This window comes from Syngnathus typhle, linkage group LG5 (genome assembly GCF_033458585.1).
Source record: "Syngnathus typhle isolate RoL2023-S1 ecotype Sweden linkage group LG5, RoL_Styp_1.0, whole genome shotgun sequence".
NCBI classification, from domain to species: domain Eukaryota; kingdom Metazoa; phylum Chordata; class Actinopteri; order Syngnathiformes; family Syngnathidae; genus Syngnathus; species Syngnathus typhle.
In genome coordinates this window covers 20,625,063-20,650,816 of record NC_083742.1, presented here as the reverse complement: position 1 = coordinate 20,650,816, position 25,754 = coordinate 20,625,063, and the positions used below count along the sequence as shown (strand labels likewise).

Sequence of the window (25,754 nt, the reverse complement as noted above, 5' to 3'; positions counted from 1 at the left end):
CCTGCCTTTTTTCAAGCAAGATGCCAGAGCGCTCATCATCATAGTAACTTATGAGCAATAATAAGGGCACATAATATAAGAAGTCAGGATAGAAGAAAAAACACAACACAATGAAATGTAACTGTTCTTTGTAATTTTAATTCCCATAATTTAGTTCAAATGCAAGCATTGTTTTTTCCCACTAAAATCTTAAAGACATTACAGTACGACAGAAGCAACTCAGAGTAAGATTTTGTTGAAGCAGGCTACAGTTTCCCCCCCCCCCCCGTTTGTTCGTTTGTTTGTTTGTTTGTTAAATCCACACATTAGAGCGAGCAGGAAATAGCGCGAAACATTCAAAAGACGACACAGAGCTGGAAAAGCCCGCAAGCAGGCAGGCAGGCAGGCCGGCCGAGGCCAGACCAGGCCAGACCAGGCCGAGGCCAGGCCAGGCCAGGCCAGGCCAGGCCAGGCCAGGCCAGGCCAGGCCAGGCCAGGCCAGGCCAGGCCAGGGAGGGAGGACAGGGACTATCACGTTCTACCACATTATGCACGCACGCACGCACGTCAATCACACTCAAATTGGCAGCTCCACTCACGCGCACCGGGGAGGGGAGGGGCTTTGCTACACGGCAACGAGCGACATCGACAATTTGGTGCAGGCAAATTGATGTTTGGAAAATGATGCCACCCACAATCCGTGCCGACGAGGTCAACTGAATGTGATCGCAATGGCGCCTTCTACTGACAATCCCATGACATGAGCGCAAAGGAAATCAATCCCTTGCCAGAGTTAGTTGCGATTAGTTTACGACGTAGTCAATCGACACTCGGCCCGTGGCGGAGACAAAAACCAGAAAGAAAAGAAACAGAAAATACCCACAAGCATTGATTTGCCTCAAAATTCACGAGTGAACAAACACGTTCAGGTGACACAAAGCAAATACAGTTGAATGATTACATTTCATAAAAACCATCCCAAAATCCAGAACCCATTCAAAATGTGGGAAGGTCATTTGATCAGCAAAAAATGACCAATCTTAACCATTTGCATTTGGAACTCTTTTTTGCCCTCAAATGTCCTTTCGAACATGATCTGTACAACATTTGAACGTTTTACAACGATGAATGTTGTATGAACAATTCAATGGATGTCCAAAAAAATCTTGAAAGCAAAGGCAAGTCAAGTTTCATTTCGAGTGTACCAATATCGTCAATATTCAATGCTTAGCTTGTTTACCAGCCATGAGTTGTATTCAACGCACACTCCACACACCAGAGGTCCATGTCGACCGTCACTTGCGTTTGACTTTTCAAACAAATGCCAAACTGCAAAATGGTGGTGGCAGTTTGCAACAAAACAGACTTGCATGTCATTGCACATCAGCCCACGTTGCTGGCTAACAATGGTCCTCTTACAAATGCTAACCAATTCCGACCACGCGTCTTTGACAATTCGCTCTGTTCCAGTATTGCTGTATTTGAGCGCCCCGTCCCGTCCCTCACTCTCACGCACACAGAGTCCAGTTAAACCTTAACCCACATTGCGTAACTTTTACACTTGTGTCGCCATTGCTGTAATTTCAGACCCCCCCACGCACGCACACACACACACACACAAATGAGTAACCACCCCCAGTAAAATATTGCGTCCACAGTCCTGTTTCCTTTTCGGCTACACGGCTAATGCTAGCAAGAGGGCCACGCGGAGGCCTGCCCTATTTCCCCAATAGGGAGGGAAGCAAAATTACAAAGTATGTCGTCATCCGCAACATCAAGCACGGGCGGGAGGTTCCATTTCAAACTATCGCCAGCTTGTCCCCAGTTCAAATATTGTAGAAAAATAGATCGTTTTGATGAAAGCTCTCTAGTTCAACTCTTTTTGTCGTAGCGTTCAGGTGGCGTGGGGACGTTCTAGCGCTGCGGCAGCTACAAAAATAACATTCCTTTTCTCTCACACCAGACACTTGTGGTTTGTGTGAAAACGCTTGTTGGCATTGTGAGGCAAGTTGACGGTTTTTTCCCCCATCCAGTTATGATATGGATCCCAACAAAGAGTGTTAAGGCCAAACTGACAAAAGAGAAACTCAAGTTGGCTCCAACGGTTTACAAGAGTCAAGTCGTACATTTTCAATTTGATGAAAGTTGTCGTACAAGTCGCACTTTACTGTATGCAATGTTGTATTAGATTAGAGATTACACACAGCACAAAAAAAAAAAAAAAATCAAACTTTGTTTTCATGTCTGGCCCTAATACAATGTAAACACCGCAGTCGGTACGCAACGATTGAGCAGAAAGGAACAAAGGTGTTACGAAAGGCAAATGGCCAGCGCAAAAGCATCGATTTGTTCTTAGGAAAAGAAAGAAAAAACCGAAGACCGCAAGCAAGTTGATTTTGTTCAGATCAATTCAAACAAATCCAGATCAATGCTTTTGTTCATCTCCAGGTCACATGACCCAGTTAAAAAGCTGGTGATGATCAGTACTGGTGACATTTTGCTACACAGCAGGTTTGGAGGATAGGATACAGTAAGCTCTGCAACACTGTACTATTGTTTCGATATGACACATAGAGGCATTTCGTTGTCGCGCCAGACCCAACCAAAAAACAAGGCAGTTAGTTAGGAGCATTTCTGTAATCTTTTGGCTTCTCGTTGCACCTTAAACCTTTTGAAAAGGCGATTCAAATAGTTGCCTTTGGCACGGTCAATCCCGAAAGAATCACCTTTTCTTTCTTTCTTTCTTACTTTCTCAAATACAGCCGCCTTCCAACTAACTAGCAACCAGCTAATAGGTCCTCTTCTTTTGATTCCATTGGCGCTTAGCAACAGTCTCAGCAATGCTCTACTGACACCTATTTTGCTTCCCTGATATTACACCAAGGAGCAAATGGTTTTCTCTCGTTTCCAATCGATGATGAAACCTACTCTGAATATGATGAAAAGGTGCCGAGAATAACCCATTTCCTGACACTTCCAAAAAAATACCACAAAACATCATCTTCCAAAGGTCAGTATTTACAGTACAGATTTACGGTATAGTACACCCATTAAAAATCCATACAAACAGACACGCGCACACACACACACACACACACACACACACACAAATCAACTCTGTTTTTTGTATGGTATGATCAAAAATCAAGAAGCACAGAAAGTCCCAAATTCTGATCAGCCCTCCATCATGACATTTTCCACTTGGCTAACATGAGATGAGTTGGTTGAGCACACCAAATCTTGCATATTGATATGAATAATATGTACAGTTGGAGTAATAATTGCTTGCACAGCATTTTTTGAGCTGTATGTACAGTATTGTCGATTTTGAATCAACCAACCAACCAACCAACCTTCCTCACAGCCTTTTCTTCCGCTTCCTTTACTTCCAGCAAGCCAGCAACTCTTTGGCTTTCCTCTCGCTTGTCTTCCTTCCTTCCTTCCTCTTCCTCCTCCTCCACCACGGCGCTCTCCCTCACACGTAGGGCAGGATGCCGTACACAAAGACGGCCATGACGGCCGCGCTGAACAGGCCGGCCACGGGAACGGTGACGAACCACGCCAGGAAGATATTCCTGAAGAGGCGCCAGTCCACCGCCTTCCTGGAGCGGATCCAGCCCACGGCCACCACCGAGCCCACCTGCGGGCGGGAAAATGGCGTCAGCGCTCACGCTACGGAAAGCCAAACGATGGCGCACACACACAGAGCTGCAGGCTGATTAGGGGATTTGATTTCATGACTGTACGTGCTGCGATGAAAATTTGAAAGCTCCAGATGCACATTTGCTTCCTTCCTTCCTTCCTTCCTCCCTTCCTTGCTTCCTTCCAATGGCTACCCAAGGATTGCCATCATTGTACCTTTCAGTGTTGAAATCACTCAACTAATTCTGAACCAGTTTAAAATGGATGCCTGCTTACTGCAAAAAAAAAATCAAAGAAGAGATTCTAATTGTCAATGTAACGAGACACTAAAAGGTAATAACGAGAACGATAAAATACTATCCCATATTTGGCCCAAAATGAACATCTATGCAAATAATTGATCAAGCGGATGCATTTTCAACACTAAATAGGTCTTTCATATTCAAACAATATACGTACGTCATTCAAAAAGAATTATATTGAAAGAAAAGTACAAGAGCAGCCTGCAGCCTGCATCCAAATTTCATCCATGCTGGTTAGTTTGAGCATGCCGGTTAAACAAATGGTCACGCTATAAAACTTGCGGAAGTCTGAAATCAGCACTTGCATCAAATTCAATGTTTTTTTTGTTTTTTTTTACTTCTTCTTCATTTGACTTTTAACAACAGCAAGCAACTCATGTCAGACTTCCACCGAGACAACCTCCACTCACCTTTTTCTTCTGCCGGAGTCTAATTTACAATAGTCACGTGAGGTGCAATGCCCGCAGGCCGGCGGGCAGGTGTGATCACAAGGCAAGGAGGACGTGTCCGCTGGCACGTGCGCCGTTTGCGTTTTAGATCTATGCGTGCTGATGCAATCGCCAAACGAGATTTTGTTTTGATTTGATTTGAAGGACGCGCCGGCGGCGGCAGCGGCAGCGGCTTGGATGAAGCGTCAACTTGACGTGACCTCTGTGCCATTGCCGGCCGGCCGGCCTGCAGTCATTGCACATTGTCATAGGGAGGTAGCGGCTCCGGGCCTCTGGTCAATCCGGGCCACCTGGGGAACGGCCTCTCAAGCTGTCAACACCGCATCTATTCTTAAATCTTGCCTAATTGGATGGTGAATCAAGCTATGTATCTAAGTTCAGTCTGACAACTTGAGGGGGTTCCCCGGACAATCAATCAATCAATCAATCAATCGATCAAATCACAGACTCTAAACCTGACAAGAGTGAAGCATTTTGCCATAAGTGCGTATTAAGGAGTGATACGGACGGGAATGTTAATGTGAGGGAGGCGATGATGTTGATGAATCAACCTATTAGTGCTGAATTAAATAGCAGTTTTGACATTTGTGCAGCACCCCCACCGAAAAATGTACTGTAACCGTCATTCAATTTGATTATGGTTTGATTTGATTTACGATGGTCAAAGTGCAACTTTTATGTTTATTAAAAAAAGGTGTCAAATTCAAATCAGTTTTGGTTATACCCCTAATCATCGTTCCTGTTTTTGTTCAGTTTTTTGCTACATACAAAATAGCTGATTATTAGCAGTTTGCTTGTGCATGTTTATCATCACAGTATTTTGTTTCTATCCACGCCAATGGCTTAAGTTGTCTGCCATTTGGAGGAAAAACTGCACAAAGGACCAAAAGCGCAACTCTGGAGCTGTGATTGGCGACTGTCATCTACGCGTGACGCCGAGCGCTGTTGAAGCGCCGCTTCGTGACCAAAGGCTGAGATACCTTGCAGTGGGTGGAGCTTATTGGGATGCCCACATTTGATGCAACAAGCACTGTTAGTGCACTCATTACTTCAATGCAAAATCCGCTGTGAAGACAGATGACGACACAGGGAGAGGGAGAGAGAGAGGGAGGGAGAGAGAGAGAGACAGACAGACAGAGACAGAGAGAGAGAAAAAGAGGGGGGGAGACAAACATGGAGAGAGATGGGAGAGGTAAAAAAAAAGTGGAAAACAAGTTGTGACAGGTGGGCTATGCAAAGAGAAGGGAGGGGGGAGGCCTTTTGGTGATGGCGGGGGAGGGAGGGAGGGAGGGAGGGAGGGAGGTTCTGCTTGGCAGCCAACAACAGGAAGGTGGAGGGCCCACACGCCAAACCATGCCAGTGCTGACAAGGAGAAATGCCAAAAGAGGAATGAGACAGGATGCGACACCATGCTGTTTGGGTAGGGGGCGGGGGTCAGGGGACAGGACAGGGGGGCTGTCCCGTATGCGCTGCTCTGGATCCGACATTCCTGTAAAGAGGTGAAGGAGAGGGCCAGCCCGCCCGCCCGCCCGCCCGCACGCACATCTGTAAGGGGCTAAGAGAAATCCAGCTGCACACTAAATTTTCGAGGATTGTTTTAGAATGGTTCCACTAAAAAGCCCAAAAAGTGCACATTGGAGCCTAATGACCCAGGAAGCGTGCAAGCGAGCCAGCCAGCCAGCGAGCCAGCGAGCCAGCGAGCCAGCCCTCCTCACCCTTGGACAAATCCTGCAGAAGGACAAAGGCTTGAGTTGAGGGGCCAGCGAGGAGGGAGGGGGCCCACTGGATTGCCATACCTTGCAGTGTGTGGTACTGACAGGGATTCCGATATTGGAAGCCAACACGACTGTGAGTGCGGACGCCAGTTCAATAGTGAATCCACTGTGAAGGGGGGAGAGACAAGGAGGAGCAAAGAAACATTTTTCATTGAAATGCCCGCAGCGTGTGAGGGAGGGGAGGGGCCGGGCCAGGCCGGGCCGGGCCAGGCCGGGCAAGGCCGCCCGTGGCACCGTCTGACCATATTCCAAAAGCACGCTTAATACGGCCAGTCACGCAAGTGCCATTTGAAATATGCTCAACACGCGCTCACTCACTCTCACACACACACACACACACACACACACACACACACACACACACACACACACACACACGCTAAGAAAAGACATGATTATGTTAGCACAAGTGGGATTTGTGCGTTTGGCTATTATTCACAATATAGCAGCATTTTTGCAATAATCAGCCTCATTGGTTCTCATAAAGAAGAAAAATGTTCTTTCCTTTTTTTGACTTTTTGGCTATTGATATCAAAAGCAAATGTCTTTGTGGCTGTTAATTGACATGGCAACTGAGTTTGGGAGCCTGAAAAAGTTCAAAGTGTTCAATTCCAATTTCTTTAGTTCATTAGAGCCAAAGTAAGCGGGAATGAATGTACATAGGAAACACTGTTGATTGTCTGTCTGGCAACCGACCCAGAGTGTAGCCCACCTCTCGCGGGCCCAAAGTCAGCTGGTACAGACAGCAATTTCCCCAGCTTGCCGGCCGGCCGGCTGCGACTCCGGTGAGGAGAAGTGCTCCTCCACAAAATGGAGGAATGAGGAATAAGCAGTGAAACTATTTTCTGAATGTAGCTCTTTTGCAAGATCAAACAACAACTTGATTTGTTTTGAGAGGTCCAAAATCATTGAAAGTCCCTTGACTTTCATGAAGCGCTACTTTCTTCTTCTTCTTCTTCGAGCGGCAACAGTTGCTGACAATGAAGAAAAGAAATGAGGAAACCCTTGCAGTGTGCATCTGCAGTGTCCAAAGCGCATAATAGAGGCACAACCAGTCAAGCACATGAACACTCTGGCCTAAGCCTAACCCGGCCCGGCCCGACCCGACCTGGCTCCCACACAGCGTGGCATAGAAACAGACAGCAGCGCCTTTACAGCACGGAACCGGAGCAAATTTGTCTTTGCGCGCTGGCAACATGCTGTGACAGTGATGGAAAGGGCAAGATTGGGAAAGAAAAGGAAGGAAGCAAGGAAGCAAGCAAGCAAGCAAGCAAGGAAGCAAGCAAGGAAGGAAGGAAGGAAGGAAGGAACGAAGGAAGGAAGGAAGGTGCCAACGAGAGAGGAAAACCACGAGACCGTGAGAATGACTCACAGTGGATGTGGGAAGGAACCACATTTAGAGGTGAGAGACCAGCAAAATAAAGCCAGACAAAGCCATGAGGACTGCTGGAAGAACATTAAGCACAGATTTAAGAGCTTCACTGGACGGACGGAGGGAGGGAGGGAGGGAGGGAGGCTTTGGGAACGAAGCGCAAAAGGACGAGTCGGGCCGGCGTCCCTCGTCCGGTACGTGGACCCCAGCCAGCGTCCCTACTATGGCGACCCCCTCCCTCCTCCACTGGTACACTTCACTTCACACGCAAGGCCAAAGTACTTCCCGCAGCCCCTCACGATGCTCCCACACATGCAAAAATGCACATGCCGGGGGAGGGAGGGAGGGAGGTTGGGAGAACACTTCAACATTCACGACCCGTGCTCACAAAATGAACGGACCTATTCATGACATCTTAAAATGGACCGCAGAAGAACCCTTTCCATTCCAAGAAGAAATGAAGTTGCAGAAAAGAAGCTCAATGTCCAAATTGATATGAGAGTCTTGATATGTGACCACGCCAACTTGGTGTTCAAGCAAGCTCTCGCGTAAAAACCAACGTTGCCCTTTCCTGTTTACAAGAAACCTTGGAGCGGAATTAGCAGCATTTTCCAAAAGCTTTGCCTCCATTGCAGGTGAGCTGGAACTTATTCCAAGTGAGCGAGTGGCAAGGTACACCAACCCCCCCCCCACCCCCGTCCGGACAGTTGGCCAGCCAGTCGACCATTCAGACTCATTCACCCCAAGAGAAGACAGCAGTGAGAGAAAGGCTCCTCGGAACGACCCACACCAGCGCAAACTCCTGACGGGAACTGGCTCACAACTGGGAGGCAGGCAGCCACGCAGGCAGCCACGCAGGCAGGCAGCCACGCAGCCAGGCAGCCACGCAGGCAGGCAGCCACGCAGCCAGGCAGCCACGCAGGCAGCCACGCAGGCAGCCACGCAGGCAGGCAGGCAGGCAGGCAGGCAGGCAGGCAGGCAGCCACGCAGCCAGGCAGCCACGCAGGCAGGCAGGCAGCCACGCAGGCAGGCAGCCACGCAGCCAGGCAGCCACCCAGGCGTGCTCACCCACAGTGAGTTAGCCAGCCACAACATATGAATTTAGACACCCAACAAAGGCCAAGCTAGTATGGATCGGGAGCCCGGCCCGCTCAAGGACTACCCCATTCTGATACGACGTAGGTATATTCATCATTATTACATAACAAGTGAAAAAACTCCCACTTCAACCTCTATCTGAAGGCCAAACTAATTCATATTCGGGCCATTAGAGTCCATTTACAAACGAGTGCAGGTTCATTTGTAAACGTTTGGAAATGCGCTGGCTGGCTGGCTGGCTGGCTGGCTGGCCGGCCGGGTCATCCTACTGCCGTGCTTCCATTGGAATTCCTTTGCAGCCACGGCTATTGGTGTGGATTTACGTGAACCTGAATTCAACTTGGCCATTCAACTTGGACTTGGACAGTCGGTTGACTTGGGAATGGATTGCAGCGCCGGCCACAATTGACTCTCCACGTACGTCTAATCATGTCAATACATGTCCTGAGTTTTGTTCCTGCAGCGGTGATAAAGCGCAAATCTATGCACTAATTACTCGCTTCAAATGACAGGAAGAGGAAGTACTTTGCCATAAAGCAAAGCTAGCGTGGCGGTAAATCATCAGTATGAAAATACTTCAACATATCGAATAAAAAGATCGTCATGTGGATACGGCCACACTGCGCGTTCTCTCTCTCTCTCTCTCACCTGGAGGGCGTGATGGGAGTCAGGTCCTTCCCCATGGTTTGGATGACCCGGCGGCCCCACACCCACAGGCCGGCGCAGATGCCCACGCCGCCGTAGAACAGCAACCAGATGGGGGTGGCGGCGTCCTGCATGACACCACCCTGGTCGTAGATCATCCACAGCGCCACCAGCGGTCCGATGGCATTACTGCACAGGAGGGAGGGGCGGCTCAGACCTTTGCCGCCGCGTCGGCTCGTGCGCTCTTTCCCAACCACTGCAAGCCGAGCCGCGTGTCATCCGGGGATCTGACAATGTTCACGTTTTATTGCCCACAATTGAGTGAGATGCTAAAGATGACGCAATATAGGAGGAGAAAGACGACCGGTCGCTCGGCTCGACCAAGGTCGGGAAAGGGCGCACGGACGATTCACGCAAGCGCCGATTCGCGCCACGGTCACGCCCGCCGTCGTCACCTGACGTCGTTGCCTCCGTGGGCGAAAGAGCCGAAACAGGCGGTGAGAATCTGCAGGAAATGGAAAAGCAGAAAGACCTCCGACTTCTCCTTCTCCTCGTGATCCTCCAGGTCGTCCAGGGGCACGGGGGCCGAGCCCCCTCCTTCCTCGGCCCCCTTGAGCTCGGTAGCCAGCTTCATCTCCACGCCGCCCTCTTCCGCCTCGATCTCCGCCTCGGCCACGGCGTTGCAGTACGACGAGTAGCTGTCGTAGCGGATGCGCTTCTTGGAGTAGGACACGCTGTTGCTGCGGCCCTCCCCGACCAGCTTCTCGCTGTCGTCGCCCGACACGGTGCGCAGGAGCGGCTGCACGGGCATGCCGCAGATGGCCGCCGTGTAGCAGGTGTAGCTGTTGTTGCGCCGCAATAGGCGGTAGTTGTTGTCGGGAGCGGCGCCGGCGGCGGGGCGCTCGTTGTCGTCCGCTCGGCCCAGGTGGATTTTGTGCAGCAGGTCTTTATACAGACCCGAGTCGTTGTGCACCGTGTGGTACACTTGGCCGTCACTGCGCATGTGGCCGTCGAAGCTAAAGCTGCCGTTGGAGACGGGCGACTTCAGGCAGCCGTTGGTCATGGAGTGCGTGCGGCCTGCGTCATCAAACGGCAAGTCAGCATCTCTTTCCGACATGACCAGTCGCCAAAACGCCTTGTACCGTAAACTCGGCTATTTGGCACGACGCCGCCTCCGTTGGTCAGGTTGCCGAGTTCGCTGTTGGAGGTGCGCGCGTTCCTCTCGCCGCCGCCGCCGCCGCCGGTGAGCGGCAGCACGGCCTCGTCTGTGCCCTTGGCCCCGGGCAGCTCCTTAAAGACGGGGGTCTCCTCCTCCTCCTCGGGGATCTTGTCCAGGCTCTCGTCAGAGATCCTGGACAAAGCCTGCTCTTTCTTTAGACGACCTGGAGAACGATTGGAACCGTATCTCAATTTGGAAAACTCATTGCTGCTGGGGGGGGGGGGACAACAAAAACCGACGGTCCAGTCCAGTCCAGTCCACAAGTTCAGCCGTCGGCCAACTCGTGAACATTGTGTCTCCAAACACAACCTGTAGCCATTCCCTAATTGATTTTAGACACGGCGGATGTAGTAATGACCCGACTGACGTCACCTGTAATCCTTGCGGGCATCCGTCCAGCGTGTTTGTGCGCGCTTGGTTAAAGGCCAGTGGTGAATTGTGAGCTCGGAGAAAATTCCGCTCATTAGTTCAATTATAGGTGCGTCTTCGTAAACGATGACAAGATGGAAATGTCCCTCGCTCAATTCCAAATAGTATACAGCAAGTTCAGTCCACTATCCAGCCTGTTTTGCATCCCTCCCTCCCTCCCTCCCTCCCTCCCTCCCTCCCTCCCTCCCTCCCTCCCTCCCTCCCTCCCTCCCTCCCCACGTCATCAACCTAGGCTTGGGCAAGACGGCGGGCGGGTTCCGTACACCTACTTGCTATTTTCCTCTTCATCCAGGGACACACGAAGAACCAAACGAGAGCGGCGCAGACCAGCGATCCCGCCAAGGTGATGAGAAAGATGGCCCACACCGGCAGCATCTCGATCCCCAGCACTGCAAGCAATCAGCGTACGCCGCAGTCAGCAGGTAAGAACATTTGTTTTGGTCTTCAACGTTTTATCAGGTAGGGCAATCGAGAACACTTTCTCATGGCCAACGGCCAACATTGCGCCGACATACGCCGCTCTTCATCGGTCAGTATTTTGATCACACCCGCCCGCAGCTGGAATTTGGAGCCAGCCCACGACAGCGGCAGCGACGTGATAATTGGATGCTACGTCGGTGCGAGACGACGCGCCCATCTTACGTGGCGCTCCCGTGTACATGATGGAGAAGGTGTTGATTCCAATGGTGGTGGCGTAAAAGAGGGGCAGCGCTCGCAGGCCGTTGGGGATGGGATCTTCCTGAAAAGAGAAAGACGGGACCACATTTTAGGAGGAGAAGATAGGATTTGCGCCATTCCGTCATCTTCATTCTTATCGGAAGGAATGTCAAGGTGACGCGACTTGGGCGGGCGGCCAGTCGTACGCCACAGCACAGCACAGCACAGCACGCATGGTGGGATTCCTACTCGGACATAGTCCCGTGGGAAAGTGCTAACAGGCAACAAGCAAAAAGAATGAGGGTCTCCTGTATTTACTACGTCTCAGCACGTGACTGTCTGTGGGCACACCATGCGCTCGCTCAACGGCACGACACTAAATGTACGCCCTTAAGCGCTACCGTCGTCCACGTCCAATGAAACCAAATCAATGATTCCATGGAGATACAACCTGTCGTGATATACACGGATCTAAAGAGAGATCAGAGCGACAAGGCACAATCCCCGTCGACTGAGCCGTTGGCATCGTCGTGGCAACAAGAGCGGAATCCCCGCGGGCGGGGCCGGCCGGCCGGCCACCTCTGCTGACTCAGATCAGCTGATGAGATGCTTCTCCCGTGTCAGACTTGTTTAGCAAATAGTTGTCTGATAGGGCTTGCCGGTTGAACTCTTTTAGCTGCCTGCTATTGTGCTGCTCTTCTGTTGGTACTATATTCCATTTCTGCAGTTCCGCGGTCGGATTGAACGGATCGTCCTGCGACTCATCCATTCGTGACCTAACGCTGGCGCCGGCGCCGCGCGTTTCCCTACCTCGCCCGCCGGAGCTTGCCTGTTATGTAAAGTGAAATGTGATCAGTGCTGAAGCGAGTTTGCGCATCAACGTTTTTGGGATTCGGAGTTTAAAAAAAAAAGCTTCACACGTTCCCATTGGATCGGTGTTGATTTTGTTGCAAAACGATTCGATCCTGAAGCAGGTTCCGCCAATCAAGTTCTTCTTTTCACAACTGGGCAAGTTGTAGTTCCACAAGTTATTCTTGGACAGCTCGAGCGTGCCTTGACCCACTTTCAATGGCGCCCAAACCTTGTTGCGAGCAAATAAGGGAGCTAGCTCAACTGGTCGTGCCAACATCCAACCTACCTTGTTGAGAATGGTGTTCCTGATGAGAAGGAAGAGGACTCCAGACATGAGTCCAGACAGCAAGGGGGAGATGAACCACGATGACACTGCACGCAACAGGGAGACACGCACCCTCAATTGCTTTCGAATTGCTTGTAACTCGAGCAAGCCGCTTGGCTAGCCAGTCATCACTAGGTTCACAACAGCTAAGCTAACAATTGGGACTTTTACCAATCTTCACCAGCTGCATCCACTGGACGCCCTTGGTGCCTATGGCGACCATGGAGAACCCGATGGTGGCGCCTACGATGCAGTGGGTTCCGGAAATGGGCAGTTTGAGGAAGGAGGCGATGAGCTGCCACGCTGCCGAGCCTGCGAGGACCGCAGCGCAAAGAGCGAGTGACAAAGAGCAAACGGCGTCTGCCGTCCCATCGCAGGTGGTTGAGCGTCAAATTTCCCAGGGAACTCACCGACCATGGCGCTGACCTCGCCCGCCATGAGCACGGGCACCGTTTCGTTGTACAGGTTGACGTCGATGATGCCCTTGCGGATGGTCTCGCCCACTTTGGCCCCCAGCAGCATGGAGCCCAGCGTCTCGAAGATGGAGGCCAGGATGCAGGCCTGCTTCAGCGTGACCACGCCGGAGCCCACGGCCGTGCCGAACGAGTTGGCCACGTCGTTGGCGCCCACCGAAAAGGCCAAGATGAAGGCGACGATGAAGCCGAAAATGACCATCCACAGATAGGAATCCAGATCCATTTCGATGCGCCCGTCCCTCCACCGGATTCGATCGGAAGAAAAGCTGACGTACGTACGCCGAGAAAGCCAAAGGGGACCCGGCGGGCCCGCCGCTCCTTTTCTGCTCTTCTCAGCTGTTAACCGAGCTTCTGGAGGCGAGTCCAAAGATTGGAGGAGACTAGTGATGGCGGGTGCAGAGGGCCTTCCATGCTTTCATGTGCGACACAGTCCGTCCGTCCGCCGCCGCCGCCGCCGCACCTTCCCTCGCCTGCCAGAGAAAGGAGGAGAGACAGGGATTAGAGAAACTTTCTATTTGGTGGGAATGGCTGGATCTTTATTTTAGTACGAGTTCCTTTCCAGACGTATACGGGGTGGTTTTCCAGCGCAAGGTCAAACATCATCAAAAAGTGGTCACAAACGCTTTGCTTTTTATTTCAGTCACCCAAATAGTTGTTTTCAGATTTGGTTCAAAAATACTGTTCACCGCAATAACCTCCATTACTGGCAAAATAGAACTTTCTTGATCTATGATGGGAATTCAAAAGTCTTAGTGACAGACATGAAGGACAGAGATGGAAGTCAAGCGGCCCCTCGTCCTCCGGCGCGTACGCTTAACTTCAACCATTCCTTTGAAAGAGTGACATTTGAAAGGATCCCAGTCAATTCCAAGGGCCATCCGTCCCAATAGGGAGAATTGGAAGCATCAAGAAAAAGGCCGCTGGCTGCCTTAACGAGGAGCGCAAGGCACCGTCGTCCGTCGCCTTCTACGCTTGTGTCCATTGTTCACAGAGCAAGAGCATTCCGTGTAAACAAGTCCATTAGCTCAGCATGAGCTCATGGCGAGTTAGCCTCTTGCTCCATCTGGAAGTACTGAGGGTGCACACACACACACACACACACTATTCTTTCGCCCATATTGGACAAACACACACACAGACACACAAAAGCTTAAGTGGCTTTGATTGGGACCGCAACGGCTCGGTACACGTGTGCCATCTCGACGGCCGCGCAGAGCTATCTAATTGGCAAGAATTCAATTGCTCCTTCTAGGCTATCAAGCAGTTCAAGTTAAGTTTGTCACACACACATCCGGCCGGGTGTGGTGAAATTTGTCCTCTGCATTTAACAGCATGCTCAGAGTTTGCCGCCAAATGTCGAAGAAAGGCCGTCAATTCAAGTGACAAGTATCATGGGAATGCGGCGGCAGATAAGATGCCCTCCGTCCGTCTGAACGTTTTGGCCTTCCTGCCTCCATGCGCCTGCCTGCCCAAATGTCCCCTTTCTGTCTGCATCTTCAACCTTACGTCACGTGATACCAGCGGGACGCCAATTGCATTCAACTCTGCGGTCCGTGTGACTTGACCGTTTATGCCAGTTAGGACCATATTCAAGAACAGCGACTTATACGTACATCTACTAAAACTGTCCAGCGGTCAAAATTAGGATAAAGAATGCAATTTTTATTTTTTAAATCTTTTATTCTGTTTATTTTTTATCTCATGCGCGGATCGGTTGGCCCTTTTTAAATTTCGTTGTACATGTTACAATGGCAAATAAAGATCTATCTATCGATTGTGGTTGCGACATGACAAGCGGTCGCCACCTTTGGAAAATCTTCTCAAAATAAACATGGAATGAGCCTCGAGAACAAATCAATGTAGGTATTCATTCTTCTCATCACCACCACCACCACCTTATCTAGAGGACTAGTTCCAGCTGAAGACAAATCATGAATGCCGTCGCCACGACGCATACCTGTAGGTGGCGGCAAGTCAAAATAACAGAGCTGCGCCAAAGAAACCTCAGCAAAGCAAAGGCAAGTTGCTCAAGTTGCATAACGACTTGATGAGTCATGGAAACTCACTCACTCACTCACTCACTCACGGCTGTTTGAAAGCCATTTATCGAAGAGAAATACTAACTTATGCAATCGGCATTCTTTCAAATAAAATCTCGGTACGGTGCAGTAAAGTTGTCCTGCCACAAAAAGCTGGATCTTTTCAAACGAATACAGCTCCGACCAACACCAAACACGGTTGGTTTCCTGCACAACCGCTGTCCGAGGTGCTGATACGGACAAAAATAATCCTGTTGACACAACACAAACTTTCCTATTTGGGTGGCGGCAGGCAGGCAGCTGGTTGTCCCGCAATCGTTGGCGCTGGCTGTGGCCCGATCGATGACGCTCCGATTCCTTTTCCTATCTGCAGAGTCCATACTTGGTTGGCAAAAATCGACTCGGCCAGCCAATGTTTACACATTGCAGGTCGTAAGGAAGGCTGAGCCAATTTGTCGCTGTCGTAAAAAAACTAATGAAAAGCTCTGGAGAACTATTTTTAGCAGAGACCATTTCTTCCTGGAGGACAAAGGAGACACAGACACATACTAAATGCACCCATCATTGGAGTTTGTGATGCAATGCAGGGATAGTAAAAAGCTTGAGAATATCAAGTTGCAACTCGGACAGCTCCCTCCGCCAATGGCGCTTGTGCCCTCCATTACGACAACACGGCTTACGGGAGCTTCATTTGCAGAAAAGAATACAATGAGCGCCTGACTGGCACGTTAAGCTACAAGGTCAGCCCGTGGAAGCACAACAATGCCATCCCTCCTCTCGCTCTTTGCAGCACAATGCTCATTCATCAGCCTGAGACGCCACTGCAGCGGGCTCCAGCCAAACAGCGTGTCACCAGCTCGGGCCCGCCGCATTGACAGCGGCGGCGGCGGCGGCAGCACGCCCCATCCCGGCCGGTCCCGCCTCCCACGCGTTGGACCGTGGCCCGACGCTGAAAGGATCGGGAACGAGAGTCGCACGCAGCGCGGGGTAATGACTCACGGCGGCGGCGGCGGCGGCGCGATACACATGACGTTCAAGGACACTGCAACAGATGGCTGAATGACTTGCGACAGGCATGTGGGGAGAGAGGAATCCTGAAAGTCAACTCCACTCACCTTCCAGTGTACCCACATCTGTGAAAAAGATATTTGCGCCACAGTGGGTAGTAGTGTGGTGGCAAGATAAAATCCAAAATGAGCCACTGACGGGAAAGGAAAAGGGGGAGAGAGCGAGCGAGCAAGAGACAGAGAGAAAGAGACAGAGAGAGAGAGAGAGACAGAGAGAGAGACAGAGAGCGCAGATGATGACAGGAGCAGTGAATGGATCCAAAAGAGCTCCCTCGGCAGGAGAGGCCAAGTAACGGAGGCAGCCAGAGAAAAGAAAAAACAAAGCCAGTCCAGACAGCCTTTCCCAAGGATAATCTCCTTGCTCGGCCAATGAGCGGCTGTCGGTGTGCAGAGAGGGTGGATGTGAGAGCGGGAGGCGGCCAATCGGGAGGGAGTCAGTGGTGGAAACGTGCCAGCTGATAGTCGGTGTGGACATTGAAAGCCACAACTTCTCATCCTAAAAGTAAAAAGGTGGTGTGATGAGGAGGAGGAGGAGGAGGGCGACGTTGTGGATCTGTGCAATGGTGAAATTCCACCGGGTACGATGATCATCAACTTGGCAGCGTGGAACGGACCAAGTGCGCTTTCGTTCTGTCTTCAAGGGTCAAATGGAGAGCAGCGCTTACACCATTGGTGAGCAGGTGTGAATTGACAGGTCTCTGGCAGGTCAGGTGCAATATTTCACACTTAAAAGCAACAAAGTGAGTTTGTTAAGCTAGCACAACAAGGCGTCGAAGAACGCAAACACACGCTCGCCTAGCGTCCCGGCCGGGCTCCTTACAATCTATGCATGATAGTAAGTGGTCAAGAATAGACACGGCCACCGGTGGGTGATCTTTAAATGGCTCTTTCACCACAGGCGCTGACTGGCTAACGGTTAGCTTGCTGTCTTGACACGCTCATTGGCTGCATCCCACCCACCTTTCCAAAGCACACTTACAGTTCCACCTAAAGTGGCCAACAATAATCCGTACACATGCCTTTTCTGCTTCCAATCTATTTTGATTGAATGAACTCAATTAACAGGACAATCTGGGGAAGATTCCATTGGTAAACTATTCAATAGCTGCAGCCCTGAGGTTGAGTCCAATCACATTTCCTATCATTCTGACAATTGACTATAATTCTCGGTCATTCGCCTCCTAGCAGGAGGCCACGATGCCGATGCGGCGCCATTGTCTGGGTTACTCGGCCTGGTTGCGCGCGCACGCACGCACGCACGCCATCTCTGCCACAATTGTTCCTTTCAATCCAACATGGGCAAGAGTGCGTGCGTCTCTATGTGGCTGCCTTTTGTCCACCCGGCGGGGCCGGAGTGGTCAGCGGGGTCGTCATTCTCCAGACAAACAGCGGAGTCCGCTTGGCTTATGCTTGACAACAATGCCAGAGGAATACTTGACTGCCTGCTGCAGGAGTGAGCCCCGCATGATTAACTAACCAGTCAGAGGTGGGGGTTGGTTGTTGGGTTTTTTTCTTCCTTCCTTCCACACATCAACTCTGTAATATTTTGCAATTCATGACAGATATAAATGCATGGAATCAAAGGATTTCTGCTTCGCTGATCCTTTCCCAACTTCCGTCAGCCCAATGCATCGCATCCAAAGCCAAACGTTACTTACATACATGACTGAAGCAAAGGTATTTGCATGAGGTCCGGTGGAGTGTCGCCTTGCTCCTCTCCTCTCCTCTCCTCTCCTCTCATCGACTTGTCCTTTGCGTCCGAGAGTTGTGAGCCGTGGCTCGTGTGACTCCTCTGCTCTCGTCTCCTGTGCCGTGCCGTCCTGTCCTGTCCTGTCCCTCTCCGTGCCCCAACTGGCCCTGCCTGCTCCAAAGCCTTTCTGCGTCAGCTGCACCTGCTGACTCGGACTCTGCAAGCGCTCCGCAGCGGGGAGGCGCTGTTGCCTACGAGCCAAGTGCACGCGCATTCTGTGTGTTCGGTCAGACTCGCTCGAGGGAGGGAGGGAGGGAGGGAGGGAGGGAGGGAGGGAGGCAGTGACGGAGGGGTGAGCCATGGGTTCAAGAATGACAACAACAGCATGCATGACTGCAATAAGCATGTCTGTTTCAACACCGCGTCCAAAGCCTTCACACACACACACACGCGCGCAAAAATGTTCGCCGCCTCTCACGTGATCTCACCACAGCCTCTTGACTTTTGTCCAAACATTTCATTGGTTTATTGAAGAACGTTGCCATACGCATAGCTCCTTAAATACCGTCCGTCGTGTATGTGACATGAATATTTTGGCGACTCTGATGGATCCTGTAGCTTTGCGGTAAATGTTGCTGGAGAGGCACTTGCGCAACAACTGTTTGGACGGCGACATACACCCAATATTTTGCACACTAGGTTAAGATGGCAATAAAACCATCGTTGTGAAGATCTCGTTTCAGCTACAAGCTGGCGGGCATCTTTCTAGACTTGAAATTCTATCGAGTCCATTAAGAAAGGTATCTTGTCTGACGGACGGACGGACGGAAAGGGAGTTTGGCAAGCGACTAGATTTTGCTAGCTAGCACGTTGTCAAGTTCAGTTGAAAACCAATTCATCCACACTTTGGACTTGATAGACTCGTACAATACATACATTTGACTGGCTTTTGGGACATTTGTTTCAAATGTCTATTTTTTAAAAAGGCTATTAGTCAACAACAAGAAGAACTCTGGAGCCATCTTTTTTTTGGGGGGTGGCCATATTAAGCGTCACACTCCAAAGAACGGACCGTCGGCCTTGGCAACAAACAAGGACGCCGACCACGTTACAACAGCAATCGACGGACACGCGCTACGTTCTGTTCAAATTGCGTTTTAAGGTCAGCTCTCTTTGGTTTCACTCGCCTTTTCCCAAATGGCAAAGTCCCTTCTCACTTGACACTCTTCTTTCTGTTTGTTGGGAAAGGTTTCAAAGAGCATGCAAAAGAGGTGGGAACACAGTCTATTGTTGGACAATGGCTCATCTGTTTGGATTTACAATCAACACTTTGCTCATGGGAATAATGACAAAAAGAGAAAACTGAGGGCAGACAAAATATCACCTGACATTTACTTGCGAGATATGTGACGGCCACGCAAGATATTTACTTCCAACGATTGGTGAGATGTATTTTTTCACTAGATTCGCTTTGGGTCTGCACGGTCAATCCTTTTGTGCGTAACTTCCGACATTGACCAAGAGTGCAGGCCCCGCCCGTTCTTTTCAAGACAACTCCCAATCCATACCTAGCAATCATTCTGCCTTCTTCCATTTTGAAATGTATTCTCTGTCCTGTGTCCATGCAAGCTTTTTCCTCGCCTCCGTTACCATGGCCCAGACAGACAGAAGCAGAAGCACTTCTCTTCCAAGAACCAGAAGCTGTACAAACTGGATAGCTTCATGCCTTCAAATCTCATGAGTAGATTGTGTACGCAGCAGAGAAATGTTAATCTGGCTGTGGGCTCACAAGTACAGCAGCGGCAGAAAGTTCGACATAGCGACGTGCTTCCCCGAAGCTTAGCCTGGTCATTGAAGATGGCCAAAGCTCAGTACCAACGTGTAAAGCGAGTGAAGACGCGTGGCATCGAGAACAAAGTGCCACGTCAATGGTGACATTTCATAGCAAAGCTCCGGGGGATTGAGTGAAGGCTTCATAACCTAACTTAACACATAAGTGCCAAAGACTTGTTCGGCCAAGTGAAACGTGATCCGCGTGACCGACCAGAGTCTTCTTTTAACAAGACCGCCGCCACCAGATTGACACTGTTGATTTTGAAATCAACATGACAGATTTCGATCGAGCTTCTCTCCCAAGCACAAGTTAAACACACACAAAGAATTTGTTGCTTTCAATAGCTCACTCACAATGGCGACCAAACTGCGGGTACAAAGAACCTTGCCGTTAATTATAAATCATGCCTGGTCAACAATAGAAATATCAGCTACAAACAATCATCCTTCTGGAAACAGGCAGCTCACAAGATTTACTTTGCCAACCTCTGGCCGCTACATACATCCAAATATTTGCATACGGGCTGTGGAAAAGTCAGTCTTACATAACAAAAGAAGGAAGAAAAAAAAAAAAAAAGGATTGCAGATTTATTATCATCATGACTTGCAATAAAATGTAGAGGCCTTCTCAGGATTTGTCAAATCCGATGTCTGTGTCTACATCAGTGCTTCTCAATTATTTTCTGTTACGCCCCCCCCTAGCAAGAAGAAAACTATTCGCGCCCCCCCTTCCCCACCGTGACTATCCTAACTTGTCTTGTAAGTCGTAAAATGTTGCACTGTCGCAAACGTCACCGAAGTAACAATGAGAGCGCCACTGCCCCCTGCTGTGAAGATTCGCAATTACACTTTATTCTAGTACTGCCAAAAAAAAAGCCTGTTCCCCAGGGTCACACGCGCCCCCCCAGGAATAGCGCCCCACTATTTGAGAAGCACTGGTCTACATAGACAAACAGCCACGTACAGTAAGAGTGAGTGAGTGAGCGAGCGAGCGAGCGAGAGACAGAGCGAGAGAGAGCGAGAGAGAGAGAGAGAGAGAGAGAGAGAGAGAGAGAGAGAGACGTCTCCCTGCTAAACTGGATCTATTGGCCTGTGCCCTCCTGCTCCTAATCCTGGCTTTCAGCACATGACCCAGCTAACAGTATTAGAGGGGCGCTTTGATAAGGGCCTGGGGGGGGGTCCCGTACACCTCCAGCAATGGCTTCCTTGGGCTCAGACGCAGACGCACGGCCCGTATTAACGGCGCATTTGACCTTGGGCGGCGGGCGCGCAAGGGCCTCCCACGACCGTTTAGGCACGAGGCCGCTCGGATTAGGTTGGCCGCTCAGTGGGTCGGCGGATTAGCAACGGGCGGGCGCGCTGTTATTTGAAGGTCAAAACCAAGGGTAATGCTCCAAATGGAATGGCTAGTGCTGGAGGGCTGGGGACTTTCCTAATGTTTAGGATGTGCCCCCGTCTCATTGAAGAGAGATTTCCTTCTGGTTCATGACGGCATTCGTAAAGCACTTGTTCAAAAGTGTGTCGTACATATCATATCGTGACTGAATGTCCTTTCTCTTCAGTCAATCGTCTTTCAAATGACACGGTGGTTGCTTCTGATTTCAAATTGGATGCTTTCTTCCTCCATTGTTGTCCATTGAAAAGGGTAAGCAGGACGTTTGCCCGTGCAACTCCACAATGGTGAGTTGCGAGTGCTATCGCACACTATCAGTGCGAGCGCGGCACAATCTGACAAGAATCCTCAAAGGAATGCACCCGTAATCCTCACAGGAAAGAAAACAAACAGCAAGCTAGCAAATGCGTACTTGTTTCCATGTGGGCACATTGACAGGAAAAGAACAGCGTTTCATTTCCTTTGGTGCTAATGCGCAAACGTTGCGTGGACAGCTTCGAAGAAAGCGCGTCCGCACGCAGCATTAGCGGTCCGTCCTGGAGCCGCAATCATCATAACGTGTGAAACCTTAGCAAGATGTCGTCAGCTGCTCAGCACGGGAACGACAGTCAAGCCTGCTTTGCCCGAGAATAGCGCACGCTCACATTTGAAGAAAGACCATTTGGTCTTGCGCCGACATTTGGGCTATCAATGTACGTACCTATTTTCCAGACTGTGTTCCAAAGGGATTCATCGTTACAAAAGGTCAAATGAGGTTGACGCGATATTTGAGCACGGAGCAAGCAGTTTGCTATGAATATCCTTATTAATTCTTTAGCAATTGGCCAATACTAGACTCAAACAGCTATGAAGAGCTTCATCACATGATTCAGCGCTGGCAAAAGTCTTCTCAGCATGGTACCAGTCTGCAGCCCAAAACAAAGTTGGAAGGCAGCCTCGAGCGCTTGTCCTACTGAAAAAGATGAACCCAAAGAAGATTTGATTTGATGCTCACTAGAATGTCTTATCTGAGGGAATTGCGTCACAAAATACAAGTAGTGTACTAGCGGCAATTGTTTTTGCGTTTATGTTTCAACCACCTCACGTGTGCCCTTCGGACTTGAAGGAAGAGGCACGATTGAGGACGGACTGATGTCAACTCGGTTGGTTGGTTGTGTGTCAGTTAGCAGAACAAATTCAACTCTCGTCTTCAGCGCATAGCGCATAACTCCATTCCTCTCTTATCTTGAGTCATGTGCAATAAATTGTCTTTGGTCTAAGCCCTTGCTGAATTTCACCACCACCACCACCACCAGCAGCAGCAGCAGCAGCAGCAGCCGACAAACTAGCGGCTAGTTACTAGCCCCTGCCACCTCCCAAGCCCGCCGCCACCGCAGCCCGAGGTGTCGTGTTGCTCGCTAAAGACGTCGGTTGACGATTTGGCTGGAAATAGCAACGGCCAGTGAGCCACCTGCTCGTCCTTACATGGAGCCCTCCCTGCCCTGACCCTACAGTCCAATTCGGGCTGGGCTGGGCTGGACTGGACCAGAAAGCACATGAACCAAAGGAGACAGGCGGCGTAACAGCACCGACCGAGGGAGGGGCAGCGTCAGCAGCTTCAAAAAGGACAAACCTGAGTCAAGAATACACAGGCCAATCATGTTTCCCAACATCCACTGGGTGTTTCTGACAATGCTTTGCTACGTCAACCACCCAAAATAACCCGGAGCCCGAGCCTTGAAATCATGAGTCATCCCGGTCGAGCGGACGCTCCCAATTAGACTTCACACTAAGGGAGAGTCGTCGGGAAATAAAAAGAAAGCGCGTCCTCGTTGGATTGGCCTCGTCGTTAGCGCGGCTAACAACGCGGCGGTCGGTCGGCACGGCAGACAAACAAGAGACGCTCTGTCGGTCTGTCTGTCTGTCTGAGCGTGGATGGGGACCGTGCGAGTCCCACAAGGCCCGCCCGCACTAAACGCTCTCCAGGACCCAGTCAAGAGGGTGAAATTGAGTGAGCACAATGAAGCCAGTGTGTTCACTAAGGTGTTCATCAAATGGCCGGCCGTCTGAGGAACCTGGGGCGGGAGTACATTCTGTACTTTGTTCAAGTGACGAGCGAGACAAGGTGTCGCCATGGCGCAAAGCTCCTCCAACATGTCAACATGCGGGCTCTCGAGAAAGAAAGCTCACCTCCATGAAAACTGCTCTGACTCTGCATTCTCACCATTGCGTTCAACATGAAAACATTACACAATGGACTGCCAGCACCTGATCCCCCCACCCCCCTGGGTGGGCGGGCTCTTCCTCGCCATATCGGACACGGCAACACGCCAGCGTGTTGGTGTGTGTGCATAGCCGCCTATAAAGACGGAAGTCATTCATCTACCTATCTTATCTGAATGCGCTTTCATGTCTGCTTTAAAACGTTTACAATCTGTGTCTTTCAGTTCTGATCAAGTTTTCAAGAGGCGTGAAGCCGTTGGTGACACACACACACACACACACACACACACACACACACACACCTTTTTCTTTGGATGCAAACAACAGAAAAGGCCCTTTTTTGCTTTCTTATCAGTAGATGAGGATTAATTATTAACTCCACGCTGACCATTTGTTGCCCCTGGAATTGCCAGTATGTTTTGTTGCTGTGGTTATAGTAGCGAATAATAATGACATTTCATTCAATAAAACACCACCGTGCAGTGTTTGAAATGATTCAAATAAATAAGGAAACAAGGTCGAATGTTAAATCTGACATCAGACTGGTGACCAACATTGGGATTTGACTGGAAATGTTGAATTTTGTCTAAGCCAGTAGGGAGCTAGATACGTACAGTAGGTGTCCACTTTGATTGCTTATCACAATCAACACCGTGCAATAGTCTTGCTCTAAATAGACTGTAATATTCGTGCATTCGTGATGCAGGGTGTTCCTGCCATTCTTTCCACCTCCTGCATACTCACTCCTTTTTCATGGTGGAAAATCTATCTATCATGTTGACAATGCCATTGGCTCCCTCTTTGGTAGGAAGAACAGAATGGGTGTCTGGCTCCTCAAAGGCAATCAACAGGGACTTCATTCAATAAAATAGGGAACACGCTAGCAGAGGCCCAAACAAGATCTTGGTTTTTAGAGAGAGCACACAGTACATTTTTGTCGCAGATTAGAATTGGCATGACGGCACATCGAGGCATAATGCTCTTTGCGAGAATACAGATAGATGTATAGCTTTTGTTTTAAATAAATAAATAAATAAATAAATAAATAAATAAATAAATAAATAAATAAATTTTTTTTTTTTTAAAGAAGAGGACCTTGGGGAAAAAAATCGCAAAATACACTATATTTAAGGGGGGAAATTAAAATGAGTGTAAATTAATTTTCAAAATCCTTCATCCTCCACAAACCGCGAAAATGTCAATTGGCGAATATGCAGGCAGGGGATGACGACCGCTTTGGCACGGTGCACATTGCGCATGCGCAGCGAACGCACTCTTGCGGCGTCAACAGAGTGAAATGAACTCGCGTGATTAACAGTCAAACGAACAGCCCGAAAAAAAGCATTGGAAAAAAACAGCCAAGCGTTCGCCCTCGCTTATATGGTCCACTTTTCCACATTAGCGGGGACTTGGAGCCGCAGCCGGCTTATTTAGTCCAATATGTGCGCTATTGTGGGTTGAGGAAGCCCCGCACGTGCCAGCTTTGGCGTGCTTTTACTTGCCACGGGACATGCGGACGGACGGACGGACATACACCACACACACACACACACACACGAAATGAGACACGAGCGTGTCCTTGCACGGAGAAAAAGCTGCGTGACTTTGGAGCCACGCACGGCGTCTGATTTGTAATCCACGCGTACAACGAACGTATTCGGCCCAGGGCCCCGTTCCTCCTTGAACGCAGCGCAGGCGGGCGGACGGACGCACACACAACACCACATAACGCAACGCAACACAACACAATACAGCAAGCTAGCTCCTAATAAGAGAAACAGTCCCCGAGCAACAATGGCGGGTTGAAGGGAATATCGGACAAGGTACTTACCGAATGGCTCAAACGCCTCGAAGCGGGAAGTATTCAGCGCCGAGTGTCGACTCTCTCGCCGTCCGTATGTTCGTTCCCCCTATAGAGGTTCCGGTGGGAAAATGTCACGGATTCCAGCGGTCGGTTGGCCGGCCGGCTGGCCTGTCGGGTCGGGTCGGGTCGGTCGCCTCCCCCGCTCTGCGCTGCTTCTGTCTCGGGTGAGTGATGTCTGTTTGCCCGCTTCAATCGGAGCCTCTCTCACGCCACCATGTTGCCAATGTCGCCTGGTACTGGGCTTCGACTCTCATCCGGGCGTTCAGAGGATTGAGCCGAGAACACTCGGGAGGGATGACAGCTTTGGGATGGATGGAGGGAGGGAGGAGGAGGAGGAGGAGGGAAGGAAAGAAGGAAGGAAGGAAGGGGGGCGGTCGTCAGTGGCTGAGTGGTGGTCATTCAGCTCGACTGTACTGATAATAACGAACAAAATAACCTAGTTGTTC

General features: G+C 50.2%; 1 protein-coding gene across 8 annotated transcripts; it reads right to left on the bottom strand.

The window, feature by feature from the left end:
- Positions 1 to 118: 118 nt before the first annotated feature.
- slc20a2 (solute carrier family 20 member 2) lies at positions 119 to 25,640 on the bottom strand. 8 transcript variants are annotated; one of them, XM_061279404.1, is made up of 11 exons: positions 25,276 to 25,640; positions 13,155 to 13,690; positions 12,916 to 13,056; positions 12,706 to 12,791; positions 11,553 to 11,649; positions 11,180 to 11,299; positions 10,405 to 10,644; positions 9,718 to 10,339; positions 9,266 to 9,451; positions 6,088 to 6,253; positions 3,318 to 3,619 (listed from the first exon to the last, which is right to left on the bottom strand). In XM_061279404.1, the coding sequence occupies exons 2-11, from the start codon at positions 13,441 to 13,443 to the stop codon at positions 3,455 to 3,457; spliced, it is 2,112 nt and encodes a 703-aa protein (XP_061135388.1). In that variant the 5' UTR covers positions 13,444 to 13,690; positions 25,276 to 25,640; the 3' UTR covers positions 3,318 to 3,454. The 8 variants fall into 8 exon arrangements, with proteins under 8 accessions (XP_061135384.1, XP_061135386.1, XP_061135385.1 ...); XM_061279406.1 differs by lacking the exon at positions 6,088 to 6,253 and adding an exon at positions 5,353 to 5,437; XM_061279405.1 differs by having other exon boundaries at positions 6,169 to 6,253; positions 25,276 to 25,638.
- Between the last annotated feature and the right edge of the window lie 114 nt (positions 25,641 to 25,754).